At 41.2% G+C, this 24,167-nt stretch overlaps 1 protein-coding gene across 3 annotated transcripts in view; it reads left to right on the forward strand.

The window, feature by feature from the left end:
• The first annotated feature begins 8,373 nt into the window (after nt 1-8,373).
• LOC103052365 (uncharacterized) overlaps nt 8,374-24,167 on the forward strand; it is a 32,700-nt gene continuing 16,906 nt past the window's right edge. Inside the window, exons 1-6 of one of the 3 annotated variants that reach the window (XM_025167895.2) lie at nt 8,528-8,661; nt 11,290-11,316; nt 12,754-13,084; nt 15,916-16,032; nt 17,039-17,280; nt 23,450-23,615. In XM_025167895.2, the coding sequence (XP_025023663.2) occupies nt 8,528-8,661; nt 11,290-11,316; nt 12,754-13,084; nt 15,916-16,032; nt 17,039-17,280; nt 23,450-23,615 (1,017 nt within the window). Of the gene's footprint in view, nt 8,475-8,527; nt 8,662-11,289; nt 11,317-12,753; nt 13,085-15,915; nt 16,033-17,038; nt 17,281-23,449; nt 23,616-24,167 lie in introns of those variants that run through there. The other 2 variants (XM_088130152.1, XM_088130150.1) reach the window with 2 other exon arrangements.

Raw genomic sequence — 24,167 nt, forward strand, 5'->3', positions numbered from 1 at the left:
TTGTCTCCTGGTGACTATATGGATAAGTCCCTGCAGTTTTCTTGACAATGTTTTTGGAAGTGGTTTGCTGTTACCTTCTTCCTACAGATGAGAGAGAGCGACTTGCCCAAAAGTCAGCTGGCTTTGTGCTTCTGGTGAAGCTAAATCTCTCCTGGATTTAGACCACTGTCTTTAACCACTGTGCCAAACTGGCCCTCATCAAACATATCCTCAACCACCAAATGATGTACATTCAATACTTCTACACTTCCTTGTTTCTTCTGAGACCCAGCATGCACTTTAGGACCTTCATCTCATCCCAAGCTCATGAGTAAAACAGGTTGAAGTTGTCCTTAGCTGTAAAACAGTCTTTCTCCTTTTACCAGCACTGTCCAAGGACAACCTCAAGGCGTGTAAGATCTGCCAGACTTCGTCACCCATGACTTTGGAGGTATGTCAAGGGGCTGCAGGGACTAGGAACCAAGACAACAGAGACAGAAGAGGGATGGACAGTGCAGACGGCCAATTTCAAGCTTGTATAATTTTCTGGCCATTAAGCACTTCCACTCAGCAGCAGGAAAGGCCATTAGAAAGTGTAGAGTGCCTTGAGTGACAAAACATCCCTCTGCATTTTCATTCTGTTTGTTACTTAACTGAACTTTCAAGGATGAAAAATTGCTTCTGTGCCTAGATGAGACCTTCCACTCACATCTAACTCTGAGTAACATCTAAATTCTCCAGGAAAGGCTTTTAAAAATCTTGATTGATCTGATAGGTGGGGATTTTAAAAAGCTGTTAAAAGCATCAGGATGATGGTGGATATACCTAAGATCTGCAGAGAGATAATCCATGTCATGCCTGGTCAAGGAAAGATGACCTTTCCAGATTTGATTGATGAGAACATGTAAATATTTAACTTACATTTATATTAATAAATCATTAATGCATTTATCTGTTGGATCTTCCTTGAATCCTTGTTTATTAGAGGGAAAAACATGATTGTTGTGATCTAACCCATACAGTGATTCTTGCATAAGTATATGGCCAAAAAGATTCTTCAGGGATTCAGAGCTATTCAGTAGCTTCACCTTTTCCTTCATCTCTCTGGAAAAAGCCTGGGAGAGACACTTGTTTGGCCCATTATGGTCTTAACCTGAGAATCAGTGAAATCATATAAATAAGAGATCTCATCAGATTCCAGGGTTTCATGCCAGATACCAAAATGGAATACCTCACAAACTTGATATATGGCATTTACATGTCAGCAGAGAAAATGCTGAGAGTATGCGTGCATAGTCGTGAACAACAGGAGAAACATACTTTTTTTTTTAATTAAGAAAATTGGGAATGCTTAAATGTTCTTCCTTTGCAAAAGGGGGCAAAACAATTTAGCTGCAAAAATAAAATCAGAGTGGACAAATAAAAAAGGAGGGGAATCTTTTTTAGTTGGGGTATTTTCGGGTTGTGGGTAGGGGAAAGGGGCAGACTGTAAAATTTAAAACCTTTTAAAAATGTCTTTGGGGAGTTCAGAAGGTTATTAGACATGAAATGTCTTCCTTCAAATGGCTAAATCTACTGAGAAGAAAAGAATGACCCCAAATCTGGATGCTTGGCAGTGGACAGGTGTGAATGGATGGCTGAATGAACCATTTGCCTGACTCTGGCTGAGAGTAAAGTTAAAAACGTTCAAGTCTTTTTCTTTGCCCTCTCTGGGGAAAAAAAAATCATTCAAATGCTGATCAACAAAGTATATCGATGATCTATTGCTGAAGTTGGGGGTGGATTTATCTTTTCAGTGTTCTATTATATGTCCTCATGCATGAAAAACTTCAGGTCTTGATGTCTTGGCAGATCCAAATATTGGAGATGCTGCATCTTCTCCTAGTGAAATATAGAAATTTTCAGAAAAAGCAATGATGCTGATTCACACGTTAGCTGAGTTGGCAAATGCATGTACTTCAATACACTGTGAAGTATCAAAGAAAAGAATTCAGTGTGATTTGTAGTCTGAATGGAACAGAAGTGTCATCATTATCCACCTAAGAAGTTAAAAATGTAAGCTTCATTGAATTCAATGGGATTTACTGCCAGATAAGTGCATGTATAGGATTAGAGACCTCAGGCCAATTCTCAGGCCTAATTTAATCCTGAACATGTTGATAAAATACTTCCCTTTATCATATATATGTTACCATTTTGGATTTCTTACTATAAGCCTGTTGGATAGATCAATATTATTCCCATAATACCATATTACCATAATATGAATATGCAGATGAAGTTGATAATTATGGTTTACCTTTCATCCTCAACTGATTTGGTCCCTTCACTGAAATTTGAAATAGTTCTGTCGTTATGAACTGCATGTTCACTTTCTGAGAATGTAATTCATTTCATCCCAGTCAGGCACAACCAACATTATGGAAGTTCTAGTCAAGAGATCTCAAGAGGACCAGAGACCTAAATCTGAACTAGAGACTTGCTGTTTTAGGTTTAGTCTCTTACTCCCTAACCCCACTGAGTTCTCTCACTCAAAATTCAGAATGTTCTGACAAAACAGTGAAGTCCAGTAAGAAACTGCTAAATATAAGAGATTGTTGAGCTCATCAGAGTAGAGAATAATTACTTGCTAGAGTCCTAATAATTATGAATGAAAACAGAAGGATCTTGGAATTCCCAGAAGAAACCAAGTGGAAGGAAGGAAGGAAGGAAGGAAGGAAGGAAGGAAGGAAGGAAGGAAGGAAGGAAGGAAGGAAGGAAGGAAGGAAGGAAGGAAGGAAGGAAGGAAGGAAGGAAGGAAGGAAGGCCTGCAGAGTGTGTCTTCTAAGATTCTTTCCAGCCCTTAAAAACTGCTGCACTCTGGATCACAAGATCAAGAGGGAAAAGAGAAGGGTGTTTAGAATGGAGTTGTTGGGACTATTCACATAACTCTATCTTCCATAGCAATGCAGTGGGTGTTTTTTATCTGGATTTCTTTTTTTTATCCTCCCCAGATGGATCCAACCCATTTTCAATTCTGATCTTTTTTTGCCAGCTTCTTCCCCATGCCCAGATTTGGTCCCATCATTCTTTTCAGTTTTTGGAGAGTTATCCTGTTGACTGACAGACACAGACAGGAGTCTTGAGTCCCTTTACAAAATTTCATTTTGATATTTCATTTGATTGGGAAGAATAAAAAGGTATAGTCTTCCTCAAGTTGAGCTTTACTCATGGTGACTTCAAGGAAATGTCCACATATTTCTTTTCCCCCTTGGCAATGATATGGAAGTAATTTTTACTGCATTCTTCTAGGATTTTTTTAAACTTCCTAACTCCAAGATTTCCTTTTGGTTTCCCATTCAAATGCTAACCTGACCCAACCTTGCTTAGCTCCCAAATCCAAATAAAATCAGCTGGGTGCTGCCACCTGCTGAGGCAAATAAATAAATACAGAAGTACAAATTGCAAGTCCATTTACAAGGTGATATTATCCTAAGAATGCTCTTGTTACAGAGAAGGAGAACCTTTCTCTTTCATTCCTTGTATAATCCTGATTAACGGTTCTTTGGCCAGCAGTGACTTCAAGCCATTAGAATTTGGGTCCCACCTCCAGCTGGGTTAAAGACGCAGTTTTTGCAATAGAAATGAAAGCAAAGCACAGAAAACAACTGATTTAGAATTTACTGAAAATGTTGCTAACATTCTTTTGGATGGAATTAGAACAACGGTTGTTGGGTAGGAATTTGTACTGTTTTAATGCATGTTTGCTTTCTTTCCGCTCCATGATTTACTTTGTACTTTGGCTATTCCAAAACACAAGAAGTCTCTCATATTTTCACCATATTAGGAAAACTGCTAAGTAAAATTGCCCCCAGCATTTCCTACCCATCTAGGAACTTGGAAAGTGAGTGAATTAATGCAATCTTCTGCTTTTGCCAAACGCACAAGCCAGGGCCTGAAAGAAGTTTGCTCAGGCTGCGGAGAGAAGAGAAGGAGGAACCAGCATCAGAAATCAGGTTCCTGGATAGCCATCAAAACTTCAACAGGGTAATCAGACAGCAATCCATTTGCAACCAAGGGAAGATGCTGAAAGCCTGTAAAAGAAAAGGGCAGTGGGAAAGTCAGGGTTAATTCTTTAATATAGAAGACAGAGGAGAGGATTGAAAATGATTAGAAGGTCAAAGTAAGGGAAAGAGAGAGTCAGGGGTATGGCAATGAAGAAGAGGATGGATTTTATTTAACAATGTGCCACAGAATAAAAAGAAGGCTATTTTGCCTCTCTAGGCTGCAAATCTAAGATATGTCTTTACATATTATGCTAATCATTATGCTGGGCAAATGTTCTCTTTTCAGGACTTACAAAAGCTATGTCTGGAACGAAATAAGAGGATTTCTTAGCAGCCGTGGAAGGGAATAAGAGTTAGGATAATAATAGCTCCTTTTCCGGTTTATCCCATATTAAGAAGCTAAACAGTTCTCACCCCAGGCACAGTTAATTTTAAACCAAGGATGGCTACTCTTCACAGCTTAATCGCTATCACCATAGTTAAACTTTGTCAAGGGTTTTATCTAAAATCACTTTGGGAGACTTCATGTCCTGGGAAAGTCTCCAAGTTGTGTTATCTCTAGAAAATGAAGTAGCCTTGAGCCACAGCAGACAGACTTGCCTAACAACATCCACTAAATTGCTTCCAGAACTGATGAACGGTGGTCTCGTCCTTGGTCTCTGTTTGTATGGGGGTTTCCTTCATACTGTCATTGGTCTTCAAGCAACTGGACCAGACCTGGCTCCTAAGAGAAATATGACTACTAAAGAGCAGGACCTTCTTGTTCTTTTTGCAGCTTGAATGTAATCTTGTGACCTTTTATGTGCTCTTAGATTCTCAGAAATCTATCCAAAAAAATGTTTGTTTCTCTGGATAGCCATGACTATAGTTCATTGTTAAGAAAACCTTTTCTCACTGTTGAATTGAAATGCTGTCCACCCATCCTTGTGTCAGCAGAAAACTATACAAGATTAAATTTGCTGCCCCTTTCCTATCCTGCCTTGAGTCCCTCTGTGTTGCTGCCAGTCTGCTGACTTCCCTCCAAATATAGCGGGTGACAATGCTTAAGATTTTACACACTTTGAGGCTGTCCCTAGATGATGCTGAAATAAGGAGGAAACATTATTTTAGCACAAGTGCACTTAGGTAAGGCTTCTCTCTTATGGGCTGGGGAGGATGAAGACAACATCACAGGGACATTATTTTTATTTAAATGATGTATATGGCCACCCATCTTACAACAGCGACTCTTGGCATACAAAGGTTAAAATGCAACCATTAAAACAGGATGAATAAAACAGGTTGCCAGGACACATTTCTGACAGATGGCAACAGACAAGTGCCTAAACTTTTGTAACCTGTGTACACAGTGGTACTTTGCTAGACTTGTAGATGGGCCCCTACTTTGTACAGATTATTTTCTATTTTTAAAAGCAGCTATATGTTCCTTAAACAGAACAAGATGAAACCTGCTTTTAATGGACTAATTGGGAGAGGGGGTGTCGCTGTTAAATATGAAAGCACATCATTGCAGCAACTGGCGTCGTTTAGGGGATGCTAAAATGACCCAGATGATGCAAATCGCATCACTTGCAGCAAATGATGCCTCTTGCATGGTGACCAGGTGACAACATTATATGAACAACTTAAATTGCTGTGGAAATCTGAACTTTTGTATGCAAAGTCTACTATATCAAGGTTCACTAAATTGAGGTTTCACTGTATCATGAAAAGGAATACTCTGTGGAAAGTCTTATTCCCCAAATCCCTTGCTTTTAGATGTTTCTTCTTTCTCTTCACACTCCCAAGGCCTTCCCTAGTTTTCAGCTGTACAGAACAAGGACAGGCTGGCTGGGGATGATGGGTGTTATTATCCAACACGTCTAAAGAACAGCAGGCTGGATATTTGTTTTAAAAGAAGAGAAGCTTTATGATATCTGAAAGAATGAGGAGGAGGAGGACTGGACCCCACTACATTTACTGAACTTCATGAACACTGGTTTGAGTTGTACCTCTTCAATAAAGAATTCGACAGCTGCATAATAAGATGATTCAATGTGAAATAATGAATAGATGCATGGTGAAGTGGAAATAAGCTTACTGGATACATCAACAGCCCCTCCCCACTCAGCCAAAGCTAGAGCAGAATCTGCAGGTAGATCAGCCAAGGTTTCTACTTCTTGATAGTTAAAAAAAAGCAAGAACAATGGGGGTGGGAGTGGAAGTATGAAAAAATGTCCACCTCTGAGCCTCAATGTTCTTCTGCTGAAAAGGAATGTGAATAGATTGCCTTTGTACAGTTCTTCGGGCCATTTCAAGGATACTCAATCTGTGGCCTTTCAAATGGAGTTTTGTATATACATCTATATAAATCGGCTATGTAAATCAAATAAATAAATTTGGAAAATCGAAGATGAAGCTCATGGAGTACAGAAGGGCTCTACCATCTTTCTCCACAACCATTAGTTTTATTTTCTGATCTTTGTATTTTGTTTTTTGTTTCTAAAGTAAGTAAATCTCAGAAGTCTGAACTCTGTATAGCACCTAAAGCATCCATGATCTACAGGGCTTAATTTCTAGCCAGAGTTCACAGGCAACATGTCTGCTCTCCATTAGTAATTTAGTTTGATTGGATGAGACCAGACACAAGAGCTGAGTCTCTGACTTATGAATACTGTAACAATGTTGACTTATATTGATAGGGGCTGCAGAAACAGGGGCTCAAGATTAAAGCAGGAAAGGATTTAAGGATGCTATTCTGGAGTGTCCCAGCAGAGGGCAGTATTTAGCTGGCCTGGTCTGATCTCAAAAAGCTAAGCAGGGTTGACCCTTGTTAGCACTTGGATGGGAGGCCATCAGGCTAGACTGGGAAGAATCCCAAAAGACAACAAAGACAATTAATGTTCATATGGTAATAAGACTCGATGGATGAAGAAGTCAAGCTCAACTAGAGGGTGAGTTATTGTTGTTGTTATGACGGTGATGATGGAGTAATTGAAAACTCTGTTCAACTTGTAAGTGACTTGAATAGGCAGTGGAGTTTACTCTTTTTAAAAATCCCAGATAATTGCATTTAGATGTGAAAGAAGAGCTCATTAAAATTCTGGCTGTAATTGATTTTGAATGACTGGAAGTGGGCAGCAGAGAAACACAGAAACCCCCCTTTGCTGTCCTTTAATAGTAATCAGGTTATTTACACCCCAGATATGACAGTCCTAAGTACAGGCTACTTATCCTAAACTCTAGATAGAAATGCAGTCTTCAGAACATCTGCGCACCCACTTCATTCCAAAATCGGAGCTCCTTTTAGACAGAAAGGTTTCAAGTAACACTACTGTGAAAATGATTTCCTTTCAAAATTCCTTCATTCTCTTTTTCTCAGCCCCACCTTCCCCTGCACACTTTTTCCAGCCCTATGACGGATCATACCCAAGCACTGGTTGTGCCTGGCGTGCCATCAAATCTCCCATTCTTGGCAGGATGGGACAAAGAAATACTCTAGCCTGGAGCAAAAGAATTGCATGCTCCCTGGCTCTCAGTCTGTGTTTGTTGATCACCTCTGCATGGAAGCCTTGGGCCTGGGGCTGTCTTCTTCCTTGTCTTCTTCAGGGTTTGCCAGGCCTCCTCTATACAAGTTTTGCCTTTTCCATTTAGGTGATAGAGCCCCTGGCCAGATAGTGCTTGGCTGTGGCATTGAAAGGGCCCAATTCCAGAGGAGGAGCGGCTTTCTTGCCCAATTAGTGTGAATCTATGCAGCAGTTTTTGATGGGGTCAGATGTTACGCAGGTAGGAGAGAACCCAAGCCACATTGGTTCTGTTCTCACAGCAGGCAGAGAAAACAGCTGGATCTGCTCTAGGGCAGGACATGGAGAACGGGAGCTGTTTTATCTAGCTCCCAATTCATTGTGGTAATATGGGAAATCGCTGTCAGGCATCCCTTGAATTCACTTCCTAAAGTCAGGGTTGGAGAGGGGGGGAACAGATTACAGAGCCTGAATCATTCTTCTTGTTTTGCAGTGATGTTTCGGTTAGGTTTCAGTGTCGCTTTACCTCCAAACAGAGTAGCTGAGGAACGTCTAAAGCTATAAACAGTCAGCCACACAGAACGAAGCATAATTCAGGCCCTGACTCAAATTGACAGGGACAGGTTGAGCTGCGAAATAATCTCTTTATATAGCAGATGCCCATCTTCAAAGTCATTTCTTTGTCCCCTCTCAAGTCAGAGGACAGTTTGCCGCCGGACAGTTTACCAGGTACCCTCCGGGCCTTGGCTGCCCATCTGGCAGCATTCTGAAGAGCAATTTTTTTCCTGGGAATAAAATAAAATTCCCCGGGAATCCTGCCGTTCAGGGATAACCAAGAGGCTGCTATGAATTTTGCTGCACAGCTGTTCTACTCCAGAGCTTTAAAAAATGGATTTCTCAGGGAAGGCATACGAGAAGAAAAAGAATACGATCCGTTCTGGCAAAGGTTGGAGTATGTGATGTAGAACTTAGAATGTTGCTTTTCCTCCTTTAGAAATTATGGACAGTGCCAAGCTTGTGCCTAGAGCCAAATCACTGGCTGTTACCTCCCATGGATCCTACCTGCCTTCTTACAGTGCAATAGTGGGAATACTACTTCGCTTCTTTATTTATTTCATTGCCATACTTTATAGGTAATCACCGTTATATGATGATCAACCTCTTTTGCTTCTCACTTCTGATTCTCACAGATAGCCCAAATATTGCAAAGAATGGATAAAATCCATTTAAAATCTGTCTTCCTTCCTTCCATCCCAAAGAAATTGTTAGATGCATGGCAGGGGTTAGATTTCCCAGGGGTTAGATTCGTTGTTTGTTGGTTTAATGCCGTAGAGTATTTTATGTGATTTTCCTCCTAGTTTCTGTGGTTTGTATCTTCTAACTTCTTGATGCAAAGATCCTGCTGCAAATGAAATGAAAACAAGGAGCCATGTCATGGACTATGTGTTTTACATGCATGCCTTAATGTTCTGTATCAGTGTTAGGAGATGCAGTTTATTTGGACAACTGATTATGGACTGGACTCAAAGCTAGTTGTATTAGTTGCAGGAACAGTTCTATAATATTCTATAATAGAAATCATAAATAAGTTATATTCAACAAAGGGATCCAGGTTGACTAATTCCATTCCTTCCTGATGTTGTAAAATGCCTTCACACCCTCTCTTCTTCTAGCAGATAACAAAGCAACATTTTGATAATATTATAAAACAATACAACCCTTTAAAAAATAACTACAATCTGAGTCAGTAATCAATAAAATAGTTTTTAAATAGCAGCAAACGTTACACCACATAAAGCTTATACAAAATAGGAATAATTATGTCCGAATTTCATATGTTAAGAGAGAGAAATATTTATCAGATATCAAGACTGAAAGCAATAAAACGAGCTGAACCAGCCGAGGAGTATATTTTGCTTAATGCCAGAGAAGCTCTGACAAGTCTTATCAATGTTAGCAAATAAGACAAGCAAATAATCTATTAATTGCCCTTGAATTTCTCCACTATCAAATTACATGTTTTTTGAAAGTAGCTTTTACCATTATTTTATTATAAAAAGAGAAGATGGATAATGGTAGAATTTTTTTTTCTCAAAGGAAATTAATAATTCATCCTTCTACTGTAATGACAGATCCAATTTTGACATGCCTAATTACATCCTGGACCTTGCCAATGCTTACAGTATGTGCACATATTGCATAAGAATGACAAAATATACTGTTTGATTATGTGTTGAACTGCCAGCTTCCATTAAACAAGACAGCATTGACCAAGTTGCTGGTGTAGATAGGAGTTGCTACTCAATCCAAAAAGGTACCAGGATTTGGGGAGAAAACTGACATGGAATACTTCTGGGTGACCAGATGTTCCATTATCCTAATCTTGCAAATATAGGGTTAACTCCACCTGTTTAATAGTGTAATGCTTTTGCCTCTACTCCAGAATGCATAAAACTCTGTCCTAGTCATTTCAGTAGTTGGCAAATACCAAGACATTTGTTAGCCAAGCTGGCCAGTCAATGATTGTCACTGCTACCTGTCCATAAGTCCCTCCCATCTTGAATCTGTGCACACATGGATCCTTGATCTGCCCCAAACCCCAAACCCCAATCTTCATCTCCCCCTCTGTCAGGCCCAGCCCAAGAACAATGGTGAAACAGTCCAGTTGAGTTCAGTTCCTTTATTTGCTTACATGTTATAGACAGAATCTTGCCAGACTAAATCTATCCTACTGCAACTAGTGGATACACCCTGGGATATTCCAGGGAGTGGCTCTCCTGAACCTCTTTCGCTTCCCACGCTCCCCCTGCGGACTGTGTTGTCTCTTGTCTCCTTTCCCTTCCTGGAATGCACCCCCTCCTTCCTGATAGCCTCGATCTCTGCTTCTATCCCCCATAGCACCCTCCCCTTCGTGGATACATTCCATCACACCCTCCTCTGAAAAACAAGCAAAGAATTCACTAGATGTTCTGGGAGGTGACCGCCAACCCTCTCTTAAAAAAAGAAAAGGAACATCAAGCTTATTGCAGAATTATGAATCCTTAATCACAACTATGATGTGCACCAAAGCCATGGTAGACTAAACTCTCTTTTCCTCTAAGTTGTTCTCATCAGTATGCTTTCTGGAATGTAGCTACTTCAGAATGAACAGAGAGGTGGAAAGTGTAGTTGAAAAGTCTCTCTAGTGAAGAAGTAGCACACCAGAAATGCACCAGAGAGCATATTTCTCTTGACTTGGAGATATCCACAAGGAAAATAAGCTGTCTGTCCATTTGCGACTTGTATTGTGCCTCCACCAAATCACAGGGAATATTTCCATCAGGAAATGCGGGGGGGGGGGGGGTCCCTCATGTGTGGAAGCCTTCCTAGAGGGAATGGGTAGATTTCAAGGAGGAAGAATGTACATTCTTGGGAGGAAAAATGAGAAATAAATCCCACCCTGATTATGATGTTGCGAAAATATCAGGAGCACAGGAAAAAAAATTCTGGAAGAGCGCATAATAATGTATTAAATACTACATAGAGACTCTAATTGGTTTTTTTAAAAACATTTCCTGTTTATTTCTTAAATAAATAAAGCAATGATTCATTAGTTCTAAAAGGGTACTCTTGTGTGGAAACATCTTTGGATCTTGTTAGATACAGTATATACAAGGAGAAGAAGAATGACTGCTAATTTGGTTTTATTTCCTCAGTTTATTTTATTTTGTCATTATTTTTATATAAATATATAAATGGCTTTTCTCTGTTTTTGTCCCTAGCTCTGGAAAGATGTTATTTGCAAAAAAGTAGGTTTTAAAATCCCATTGCTTGGCTTATTAATCCCACTAAAGCTAGAATGCAAATGTGTGTGTGTATGTCAAATGTTGTTAACATTTAAAATAAAATAAGATAAAAATTGTTCCATATAACATATGAAAAATATGCATGTAATTCTAATTGCATGTAGAAAAGAACTCAAATTGTGATTCTAGGCACAATCGCTTGCAAATGAGCTCCGCTGAATATGTATAAAAAATACACAGGATCCCACTAATAGCATATGTTGAAACGTACAAGATTCTGGTCCCATAGTAAGTATTAATAAAGTTCAGCAGAAGGGAGGCAATAAATATATAAAAATAAGCAATGTATATGGCAGCCTGTAACCTACCTGGAGGGTCAAGGTTGAACCTGGTTAGTACTTGGTTAGGAGGCCAGGAAATCCCACGGCTGTAGGTTATACACTTCTGTTTTCTTGCCAAAAAACCTTCTATGGCCATGTGGCCACCAGGAACAGAGTTGGGCAAAGTCCTCCCTGGAGTGTTGTGTTACTTCTGGGTGGGCTGAAAGGTAGAGAGGAAGATAGCCATCTACCAGAGGTAGGTGACTCTGCATCATGAGAGGGCTAATCAATGCTTGCTTACCAGATAGTAATTCAGTGCCTTAGCCTGAATTTGAGCTCTGCACACAATGCCACCACACCAGAATTCTGGAACTTGGGAGGTAAGGGAGCCCACAATGAACCTTCAAGCACAAGGAAGCAGTGCTTTGCTGCTTCCATGGTGGCAAGTTCCCTACCCTCAGTAACAAAACATCACTATGCCTTCATGTGGGAGGGGCCTTAACCCTAAAGGTACCATTAAATTTTCTGCTACAGCTTCACATTCCCCAAACCTGCCTGTTGGCTCTCCCATGGAGAGCAGAAGTTGCAGAGACATGGTCCTCAAGCCTTCTGTTTTTTTCAGGTTCTTCCTACCCACTTCAAACAAGGGTCAAAGGAACTAGGCAGAAAAGGTAAAAATTTAACACCCTGACCTTAGCTGCAGAACATATCTTTCTGGTCTCTAACATTGACATATACAGCTCAAGGAGAATTGCAAACCATGAAGTTCCTGAAGCACTGGAAAGAGAAGAAGTTAATCCACTACTTAGAAACTGATCAACAAATGAAGCGTTTCTTGGTGGATCTCTCATAAAATGTTTTTACCTTGCTGCATGTAATTTATTCATTTATTTAAAGCTGTGGCACTTTGTTTTCATAATTTTCTCATACAGTATTCATCTCTCCCAACCAACCGACTCATTGCCTGCATGTATATTTGTATGCATTGTGACAAATGAACCAATGAAGAACATGAGTGAAAATCTAGGCCCTGAGTACACAATTTTCTCATATCTCCCATGATTGGATTTTAAACTTGGTGAATCTTTCATAACACATTTCATTCCCACTTTTTCCTTAGGGATGAAAGTAATGCAAAAGACCTAGAGGCACCTGTGCGTTCTGCATTTCATTGGTATAAGGATAGGAAAGTAAGAAATGGCAGTGCTGAGCAAAGGAGACCGTCCATCCACCCAGAGAGACTGAAAGATTTTGGCGAGGAAGAGGATTTAAATGGGACAGTAAAGACATGGGACATGAAGATAATTAGCCATGATGAGGAACAGATGAATGATTCTGCCACCTGCCCAGATGGGATTAGCATGCCAGTTTACAGTAACTGCAAAAAAATTGAAGATATCAGTGCTGCAGCGTTTAAAATCCAGCATGGAGTCCTGAAAACCCCCTGCACGGTATTGTTCTTTGTTGTTTTTCAATGCCAGTGAAGTTCCAAACCATTTTAGAAACCAGTGACTTGCAAGCCACTGTGCCGATTGCAAAAGTTATGTTGTAGACCCTATGGACTGGATTTGCTCTTGTCTACCCAAGATCATAGGCATCTGGGACATACAGTAATTTACACCACTTGAGCAATGACATCATGGCACATATGACATCCCTTTCCCACCCTGCAGATGCCACCAGACAAGGTCCTCTGCAGGATATATCCAAGAGGAACCCCTTTTCTTCAGCTTTATTTACAAACCCCTGTGATCTTGCAAACCTTTGTAATGTGCTCTATATCCCTCCATTTTTTTCTCCTGAAGGTTGTTCTCATTAATTGCCACTTCAGGAATGGAGCTATATCAGACTGAGCAATTTGCTCAGAGGCAGGAAGGGTAGCTGGCTGTATTGATGAAGAAATAAAGCCTGAGAGAACTGTGCCCCCAAACACATTCCCCCCAATACAGTGGGGTGGAGAGAAGAAGCTGGTTTCCTGTAGCTGAGAATCAGCCAGATATTTTGCTTACTTGCATCACACCAGGTTGATATTATGTGTGGTGGACCTCTATCTTTTAACCAAGTTGCTCATCACCTCACATGGATCTCTGATCAGTGCGGTTAGCTATGATTTCTATTTCTCTCTGACTACAAAAGGTGGGGACTGAGATATAGTAAAACCTCAGTTTTCCACCTGAAGCAACTCAGATGATGGAATCTGTGTCAATTTACATCATTTGTGTGATGACCTCAACACACAAATGACACAAATGTCATCATTTGGATTTGATTCAATGGGTTTTGGGGAAATAATGGACAGCCATCTCCACCAATTAGTCTCTTAAAAGGCAGTCTTATTCTCCTGTGCTGTACTGCGGTCTTGCTTATTTTATAGGGGAGAAACTGCAGACCAACCAAGAACTTATTTTAGCTTGTTTCCTGCCTTTCCATGCTGCCCAATTATAGTTTTGCTTTTAAATGTTTAATTTAAGGGACTCTACTCACAATAAACAGAAACCTTGACATGAGCAAATTATATCCTTTTTTCAAAGGCTAAAGTCAGAACTGTATATCACAACACGCTTCTGTTAATTTGAAATTATAGTTTACTGCCAATTCCAAACTAAACTTCTAATCAGATCCAAACCGTTCTTATCTCTTGTTTATGTTTGTTTGGGAGGCTCTGAGAGGGTTGGTTGCATTGCTGGAGTTCTCTAAGCTTGATTTGGGGGTTGCAGAGCTTTCTTTACCCTTCTAGGTAGCATCTTCAGTGCAGGTAACATCGTGAACATAATGTATCCCCATTAAATTTCACTTGAAAGGACATGTCAACCCAGCAGCAAGACCAACATTGCATCCCTCAAACTCTCCTCTCCATAAAAGGCAACTTAGAGCCCATTAGCACGCTGCTCCAACCATTTGGAACACCCATAGTGTTAACAAAACCCTTACAAAGTGTACTAACCAAGCCCAAAGTACCAAAGGAACACAAAATAAGAATCATCTGCAAAGTTAAATATAAGAACTGCAGACACCCTACATAGAACAATCAGGCAGAGAATTAGCAGAACGTATCTATGAAGAACCACCAGTTGTCAAAAGACACAGCATTGGTTCATGAATCTCCTGCCACACCAATAATCTCAGGCATAATTGAGAAAGAGCAGAAATCTTAGAACAGGCCAGATGGAGAAATGCAAGAGAATTCCTAGAAGCATGGCACTCAGCTAAGTAGTGATCGACACACATATACACCCTACCTACGGAGCTATCAAAAGTTAGAAGCAAGGACCCAATATTACTGTATCAGCTCAGTACACAATATTTCTCCTGCCACACAGCAAACAACCACTACCTGGATAAACTAGAGCCATTGCCTTATCAACTTAATAACACAAACCCAACTCCAAAAATCACAGCAAAAGAACTAGGCCTTCCCAATGATCTATCCCAGTGTTGTCCAAACTTGGCCACTTTAAGATGAGTGGACTTCAACTCCCTGAGTTCCCCAGCCAGCCATGCTGGCTGGGGAACTCTGGGAGTTGAAGTCCACTCATCTTAAAGTGGCCAAGTTTGGACAACACTGATCTATCCCATCACCTAGCTATCAACAACCCTAATCTCACAGGAAGCAACCAGCACAGAGATAAGACAGAACCACCACCTTATCAGCCAAATAAATAATCTAGCAACAGCATGACATCAATCACTTCCAAAAGACCATCTGTCCATAGAAGATCTCTTTATCACCCATAAGGATTTTTTTGTTAATCTATGGTCTCTCCTGTGTTGTGTTTGCTAGCATCAGTGTGATTGCTTAGAGCAAATAAAAATTGCCACTTGGCGATCAATCGAAGGAACTTTTCAGTGACAAATCACATCTGTTCAGGATAGCATTTGCTCTGAATGGTACTCAAAGATTTCACTGTTTGCAGTGTTAAGCGGAATGACCTTATTTCTATTTTGCAGATTAATGCAGATGCCAGTTTAGCTACTCTTAGTTTTCATATTTCTCTGAATGTTGTGGTACAGTTCTAAAACTAAGGTATATAATTTAGAGGAAAGTCCGATGGAAAATAAACTCAAAAATAATATGTTCAGAAATAATGCACATGGTATGGTAAGTAAAATCTATCCAAAAGCCAGAAGACAATGAATTTACAAGTGAATAGTAGCAAAACTGGTATAGACCAGAAATAAATTAATCCATACCTTAATGTAGTTTCCCTTACTGTGTCATATATACTGTGTGTGGGTTTGTAAGAGTAAATACAGTTATTCAATAATGTTCCATTGTTTTCAGCATTCTAGGCTTTCAAAGCAATATGGAATGGACATATATCTAAAGAAAGAGATTCTTCAATATACAGGAACTGTGAAGGAGCGAGGCGTCCTTTACCTTTTGATGTCATTAAAAGAGGTAGGAAAATCAGGGAAGCGAAACATGAGCATCGGAGTGAATTAATTGTTTGCTAAATTTTGAAACAACTGTGAAAAGTAAGCTAAGCTAGTCTGAAAGACAATATGCTTCCAACTTCTCCAATTATCTTTTTACAACATTTCCCAAGGAGAGAATTTTTCCCCCTGGAAAAATTCCCATAATAAGTGTTGCTGTTGAACTGGAATGTGAAGCAGGATTTTCATACATTAACCCACACTTGTCCACTGGCTCATGTTTTTGACCTTGCCAGTTCTGTGAAGCCTTTTCATTTGGGTGAAATATTACTTCGTGTTGTATTCATTTATCTGGTGCATGCAACGAAATCCCAGTGGTTCCTGTGAGGAGTAGCTGAAAGCCATCAAGCCACTTTTCTCCTTGGAAAACCTGAAGCCCAGGAAGCAGTAAGGATGGCAAGGCAAGAACCCTAAAAATGGGGGAACAGACTACTTAGAAGCTCTACAGAGTTACAGCATCTTAAAGCATCATTTTACATGCTTTCATATATACCGCAGCTGTTTAGCCAAACAAGTCTGCTTAGCTCTTGAACACATTCAAACACCAGTGATTTAGCATCACCCAACCATTGCTGGGGTGATGTAAAGCCCAGCTTCATTACGGATTCTTTGGCATTATTGGAATATTTCCATACATGTAATGTGAAGTGACATTTGTGGAAATACAAAGGTCTGGTCGTTTTTGACCTTGCCCAGGGTTGTCATTTGGAAGCACCCCCAAATTGCTGTTAAAGTCTTACTAGCAGAGCTGATTAAGAAACACACACAGATGAGACAACCTCAGCTGCTTCTCTTTTGTCTTTCCTCCCTGCATTTTCCCTTTTCGGATGCCAATATGTAAAAGCTAGAAACATGTTAGCCTTGCTGTCCTAATTTTGGTGACCCCAAAGAATTGTTTTAACACTCTAGATTGGGATGCTTGCATCCAGCTTCTAACCAATGTCCTACATTTGATGGTTCACGTTCTCCAGGACCAGCAAAGAAATGGTGTGATTGTTGCCTCAGACAGCAACTTCTCCATGGCTGTAGCGTATCATGCCTCTGAGCTCCACATTCCTGTCTTTGTCATCATGTCCACTTGCACCCTGCCAACCCGAGTGAAAATGTGTCGCGAGTATGGTGCTATGGTCATTTCCTATGGTTCTACTGCCAGAGATTCTCAACTGCATGCCAAGAGGCTAGCACAAGAAAATAACTACTTATACCTTGAAGAGTAAGTTGTTATTTTATAGATGACGATTGCAAGATCCACTCTTGAAATGAGCCCAGCAAAAGAGCTTGAGTTTTGGTAGCAATTTTATTGACCTGTGGGTGGTAGCATCTGACTGATGTTAGGCTCAGAAGCTAAGCATGCTCAGAACTGATTAGGACTTGAATAGGAGACCACCAAAGAATATCAGGCTGTTGGCTAGATTGGGAAATCAAAAATAGCCCCCTGGAAGAAGGCCCTGGCAAACTACTTCCCCATATTGCTCCCCAAAAGCGTTATGGATGTGTCCATGAAGCCACCAGGAGCCACATTCCTAGGAGACTTCACCTTACCTTTAACCTGAAATTGGTCCAAACTAAGCAGGATCTGAGTGTTTGTCTTCATCTAGCTTGGGGCTCCTTGTATTCAAATCACTTCTCCATCATATTCCTTTTCTCTCTTTCTCACATATGTTGTCACTTTATTATAGTGGAAGAATATTCACTACGTATTGTTGTTTGACATTCACGTTGATGCTTTTTGCTGGCCAATGACTTCTAAGGAAAAAAAAAAACCCCACACACCCTAAAATACAGATTTTGTATGTGGTATCTTAAAGTTTGGACCCTAGACTAAATCAAACATGAATGGAAGTTCTATGCACTGCTTAAAACCATGGGTCACCTTTGGGCAGGAAGAAAGATTAGTCTGCCTTCTACCCACATAAAAGGTGTGTGTTATGTTTCTATACATCAGTCTTACCTGCAAAGACCAGAAACAAAATCTAGTGACAAGTTTAATGTTTTATCCTCCCAACCTCACACAGCTTAAGGCTCCAGTTGGTTTCTTACAGGATCTTTACAGCAGTTATACAAAAGTCACATGGTGCAAAAGTATAAAAAGGAGGAAATCATTTGTTTTGGGATTCTGTGAATGGAAAATACAACACAGCCAATCAGTAACATTTCAGCTGTTGAGATAATCTGGAATTAGAGAGTTTTCCTTTCTGGCAGTCATTGTACATACACTGATAATTGCCTGGATCTTGGCTTGGTGGATCCATTTGATGGAACAAATGAAACAAATGCTCTTTTATACAAAATTCCCCTCAGTTTGTCATCCTCCAGATTAGTACACCAAAGCAGGAGAATATTTATTTTATAAATAGTCTCTAACATTTCCCAGAATGACCCACCTATCCCAAATTGAAACCTTCTTCCTAGTATTTATTCATAATCTGTTCATTGAACCTTTTTTTACCAGTTAAGATTGAAGTCTTCAGAGATGGAAGTTAAAGCCTCAGATTTTGGCTCTGCAGACTGGAAAGAATTACGCAGCCAAGCTTTACTTGCGAAATGGGCTAAGCTTGTTTCCTATAAATTCCTGGTTACCTTACATGCCAAACTGCCTTTACTCTCCTACTGGAATGATAGAAAGAGTTTGAAAATAGCATAGTTCCTCTTGCTTGCAGTTTGGATAACAGCAAAGAGGGAGGGACCGAGAGAGAGAGTTAGCCAAGAGCAATTGCTAAAGAATGCATAACTCTCTGTTATACCATGTTTGTGTTGGTGTTATGGCCATAGAGGTGACTGGTCAAAATTAGAAAAGCACACAAACTATTTGGAAGAGGGAAAAAGTAGACTTTGGACACATCTATATGAAAATCTGCAACTCAGTTTAATAGTCACTTTGTTCCCCATGATAATCTTGAACGTCGTAGGCTATAACTCGCTGATGTAGAATTGTCTCAGCCTAATGAAATGGAACAGTTGCTCAGATTGTAGAACTGGGGTGGGGTGGGGGGGCTCTTGAGAGTTAAAACTTTAAGAGGAGCTTTGTGTTCCTCTCCCAGTCAAGTACAGATGCACTCAAAAACCACCCAAGCTGTTTTGACATATGTGGAAGAAAAGCTCACAATCAGTAGCCTTTGGCAGGAAAAATATTTTTCAAAAGGAAGATGACCCTGTAGATTTAAGACCACCTCCAAGAGGGATATCAACAGCAAGGAGAGTGGGAAGAAGTGCACATTAGCTGCCATACAAGTTGATAACTAATCCCTACATGGTTCAGGTCTTGGAGATCTCCAAGACCACTTCTCTAATCCAGTGAGATCTAGTAGATATGGCCTGCCGAGGATCCCAAATCTGACCTTCATGCTCAAACCTTCTCAGGGACGGCTCCCCACATATGGAACAGTCTATATAAAGAGGTCACCCCCTCCCTAGAATATTTTTGACAAGTTGTGAAAACATGGCTATGCAGGAAGGCATTTCAGGAACTTGAAGGTCTCACTGCACAAATAGTGACCTCTCAGGGGCTTCCTACTGTTATGTTATTGATATTTTACATTTTAATATATAAAAATGGAGTGAAAATTGAGTGACGTATAAGCTAAAATAATAAAAACAAAATAAAAATAGGAAGAGGGAGAGCTATATAGATTGTCTTGAGCTCCTAAATGAAAGGTAGGGTATAAATATAATATACAAACAAATTGTAGACATACTGTACATAACAGAGGCCAAACTACCATAAGCAGCAAGTCAAATTTTACTTTAATTGAATTACTAACTATTACTTAAAATTAATTGATCACAAAGGAGCAAAAAATTGTCAACCCTATGAGGCAGACCAAGAAATAAACTCCATGGAAGACTAAAGACTATTTTTATTTAGATTGGCTATAGTAACATAATCTTGCAGTTCTGATTCTCCTCCCCCTTTTCTCTCTTGTAAAATCATGTGAAATTGGGAGGTTTTTGTCTGAGACATTTGCACATACTTTCTACATGTCCTGGACTTAATCTATGTTTTCCTTTTCATCTCTTTGGTACTGGTTCTCCCTCTCTCCATCAAGCGCATCCTCTTCATTCTCTACAAAGATGGCAAAACTGGGCAACAATGAAAGCATACGCATACAACTCAGAAGGGGCTTCAACCACCATAGCCAAAAGCCTGCCAGTAACTCCAAGGCCCTGCAAACACGAGTAGGTTGAGGGCCACCCAGATCTTGGGAGGAAATTCATTCTAGAGAGCAGGTGCTACAACAGAGAAGTCTTGCTTCCAAAGTCCAGATATCATTTAGTTGAAGGAACCCAGAGCATGCCGACCCTGTCAGAACCAACTGGCCATGCAGATACTATGGGAGAGAGGCAGTCCCTCAAGTAACAAGGCCATATGCCATATAGGGTTTTATAGGTAATGACTACCACCTTGAATCACAGCCAAAAGAAAACCAACCACCTGCTTTGCAAACGCAAAGCTGAGGTGTTACTTGGGCATATTGAGGCAGGCCCATCACTGCCCATACCACTGCATTCTGGACCAGTTGAAGTTTCTGGGTGGTCTTCAAGGGCATCCAGATGTAGACTATATTGCAGTAGTCAAACTGTGAGGTGCCCAGGGCATGAATCACTGTCTGAAGAGTCCCACCCACCCACCCACCCAATCTAGGAAAGAGTATAACTGGCACACCAGATGAAGCTGTACAAAGCCCCTCCTGGCCACAGCTGCTACCTGCTCATCAAGCAAGAGCTGTAAGTCCAGGAGGACCCCCAGATTATGCACCACTCATGAATGGGGAAGTGCAACCCCACCCAAGGATAGAGATGGAATATCCCCAGCCCAGGTGGCTCTAATATCCACAACCACTCTGTCTTGGTAGGATTGAGTTAGAGACAGTTCCTCCTGATCCAGACCCACACAACCTCCAGGCACTGGGACAGAACCTCGACAGTCTCACTTGGCCAGCCCAGGGTCGAAAGATATACCTATTAGCATACTAATGATACCAAATCCCAAACCAGTAAATGTATGGAGAATCAGGGAAAGGACCTTGAGGGAAATAGGCAAGAATCATAATGTAGGCAAGGAGGGCTGAAACATTCCTTAAGTCCTGGGAAACAAGATAATATTTGGAACAGACTCAGGCAGGCTCCTCCCTGAGATAAGAGATAGGGGTGATAAAGCACAATCAGGCTCACAAGATTATGTTATTATATTATTTACTCTCAGTAAAGTATAGTTCTAGCCTTCCTGTGGAGTCTGTTTCCTGATCCGGTCTTCCTCAAAGAGATGACAAATGGCCTCTCCCAGTGGTTTCATGTACATGTGGGAGAGAAAACAGCAATCCCTGTGGCCCCTGCAAAAAGGGGACTAGAAAGCACCCATTCCCTCCCCACAACCGGCACCAACTGGAACTGGCCCTGGAGGAAGGTCGAGAATTACCATAAAAATGTGGCCCTTGTTCCCAGCACCCAGAGTCAATCCAAAAGGATACTCTCAGCCTCCCAAGTAGACCAGACAGGAAACACAAGATGAGCTAATTCTACTTTATTGTAAGGCTATGTTAACAGAATCTTGCAAGTCTGAAAGTACAAATCTTCCACCGTCTCTTTTTTACCACCTGAAAGTTAGGTCAGATCCTTTCTAAGCTTCTTTCTCTGCCCGTTTCTCAGTTGTAGGCTCCTCCCCCTTTTGTCTGATCGTTCCCTAGGGACCATCTCTTCCCCCCATCTTCCAAGGTCATTCTCACATTCCATTACCATGTTTGATGGTATCGAAAGCTGCTGAGAGATCAAGGGGCACAAGGATGGATACACCTCCCCCATCTCTGCTTCACCACAAGTCAATAACAAACATGACCAAGGCTGTCTCCGTATTGAATTCTGGTCTGAAATGTGGCTGAAATGGGTCTAGGTAATCCCCTTCCTCCGGGGTTCTCATAAGCTCCAGTCTGACCACCTTCTCAACAACCTTCCTTAAAAACAAAAGTTTGGAGACAGGATGATAGTTGTCTAAAATTGTTGGGTCCAAAGATGCCTCTTGAGGGGACACTACTGCCTCTTTCAAGGCTAAAGGGACCACCCCATCCTCATGGTCAACACATGACATGGACCCAACCAAGGTCACTTCCCTGGCTGCTTTCATGATGCAGGAGGGGCCCAGTTCCAATAAACAGGGGGGCAAACTACCAACACAGAGAACCCTGTCTGCTTCCTGGGGAGTCACCAGTTCAAATTCATCCCAGATCATACCACAAGCCCGGGCCCTAGGCATCTTGCCCAGACCTGCCCAGTTGGAGTCCAATTTGGGATGGATCTGAGCAGCCTTATCTGCCAGATAGTCAGAATATTCTTTGCAGCAGCCCAGTAGATGATTCTGGGGCCCCTACTTGCCCAGGAGGGACTGAGTCAACCTAAATAGGGCTGCTGGATGGTTATCAGTGGATAAAGGTAGAGAAATATCAGTGTTTTGCTGCCCTGATCGCTATAAGATAATCCCTAATACAGGGTCTTTCCTGTGTTCAGTCAGACTCAATTCCTTCGAGGAAGGGAGGAGTTCCTCAGTAAACCAAGACACATCCCAGGATCAGTGCATAAGGAGAAGCCACGTAGGGGCTGTGTGGTCCTGGGCCTCAGCCACCTGCCTATTTCAGGTAGTGACTAAGGCTTCCCCAGCAAATCCTTGGGGAAAAGCCCAAACTCTTGCTAGAAACTCTCCAGGTCCATCAACTGCCTCTCAGGCCAGTCAAATAGGTCATGTCTCCCCATGGGGAAGGGTGACACCAGTGAGCTGGAAGGCAATCAGAGAAGTGAACCGTCCACTACCAAGCGTCCTCTACTACCAGATCATGTTGCAACTACCTCAAGAGAAAAACCAGATAATTAGTATCCGAAAGAGGTCCATGGTTGCCAGGGAAGCCACAACTCCGAAGCTACTTAGACTCAATACCACTAGATGGTAGATTGAAATCCCCCAGAATCCTCGGCCTTGAGGACTCTGTCCCCAGCCCAGTGACAGAATCCAGCAGCTCAGGCAGGGATGATGCTGGGCAGCAGGGAGGATTGTACACCAGCACAACCTTAGGCCCAACATCAACTAGAGCACCTCGCTTTGGTTATCTGTGGAGTGGAGCCTCTGAGAGCCCACAAGACTCATGGATAACAATAGCCACCCCTACCCCCCAGGATCTTGGCTGATTCAAAACCCAGAACTTGGGTGGGCACATTTCCAAATGAAGAACCCCCCACCCCTGGGCCCAACCAGTGCCCTCATCTGTGCAGAAAGAACCAAAAGGAAGAAAGGCAGAAGGAGGTGGGTTAAGGGAATAGGTGACTACACTGGGAAGGTAAATAATGGAGTATTGCTCTTTGTCAAATAGCAAATCTTTTCTTTCTGCTTCTGTCTTCAGAGATAATAGTGCTATCTATCTATCAGGGCTGGGGACCATGGGTTTGGAGATCTACGAACAGGTGCCCAAACTGGATGCAGTGATATTACCAGCAGGGAGTCCCAGTGGATTGCTGGCCAGCAACTCTGCTGCCTTGAAACATCTGAACCAACAAGTCTTCGTGGTCGTAAGCATCTGTACAACTTTGGTTTCTTTGTGTATGCATTTTGAAATCTCTATTTCAGGTTTCAGTCTTGGTTCAAACTCAGTTCATTCACTGAACCAAGGAATAGGAAAACACTAGACTTCAACAGGATAATGGAAAATAGGGCCATCTTCCTTTCCTTCACCTCATTGCAATATGGGCTGGCGAACACAAGATTAGAACAAGGAATTAGAACTGCTAGAACAGATTTTCCCAGTTTTTGAGCCTGGGAATCTCTCAGATAACCTTCTTGAAAGTAGATGTCCCCAGAAGTATAGACTATTTTGATCCTGCAAAACCATTGCTGAAATTCCTGATCCTCAGATGGTGAGTATGCAAATGTGCGTATCTTTGAAAAATATCTTTGGAAGATCTCATTCTATGGATCAAAGTGGTTGTGCTCATGTGATATGTTTATACAAGTTGCACACATTTATTGTTAAATTTAGATCCCATTTTTACTTCAGGACCTCAAGGAGGCTTCCATGAAGAACATCTTCATTTTATCTTCACAACAACAACACTGTGACATAG

The sequence above is a fragment of the Python bivittatus genome, unplaced genomic scaffold, assembly GCF_059951505.1.
Source record: "Python bivittatus isolate LINGU-HERP-01145 unplaced genomic scaffold, Pbiv_v1 ctg000050_np1212, whole genome shotgun sequence".
Lineage (NCBI taxonomy): Eukaryota > Metazoa > Chordata > Lepidosauria > Squamata > Pythonidae > Python > Python bivittatus.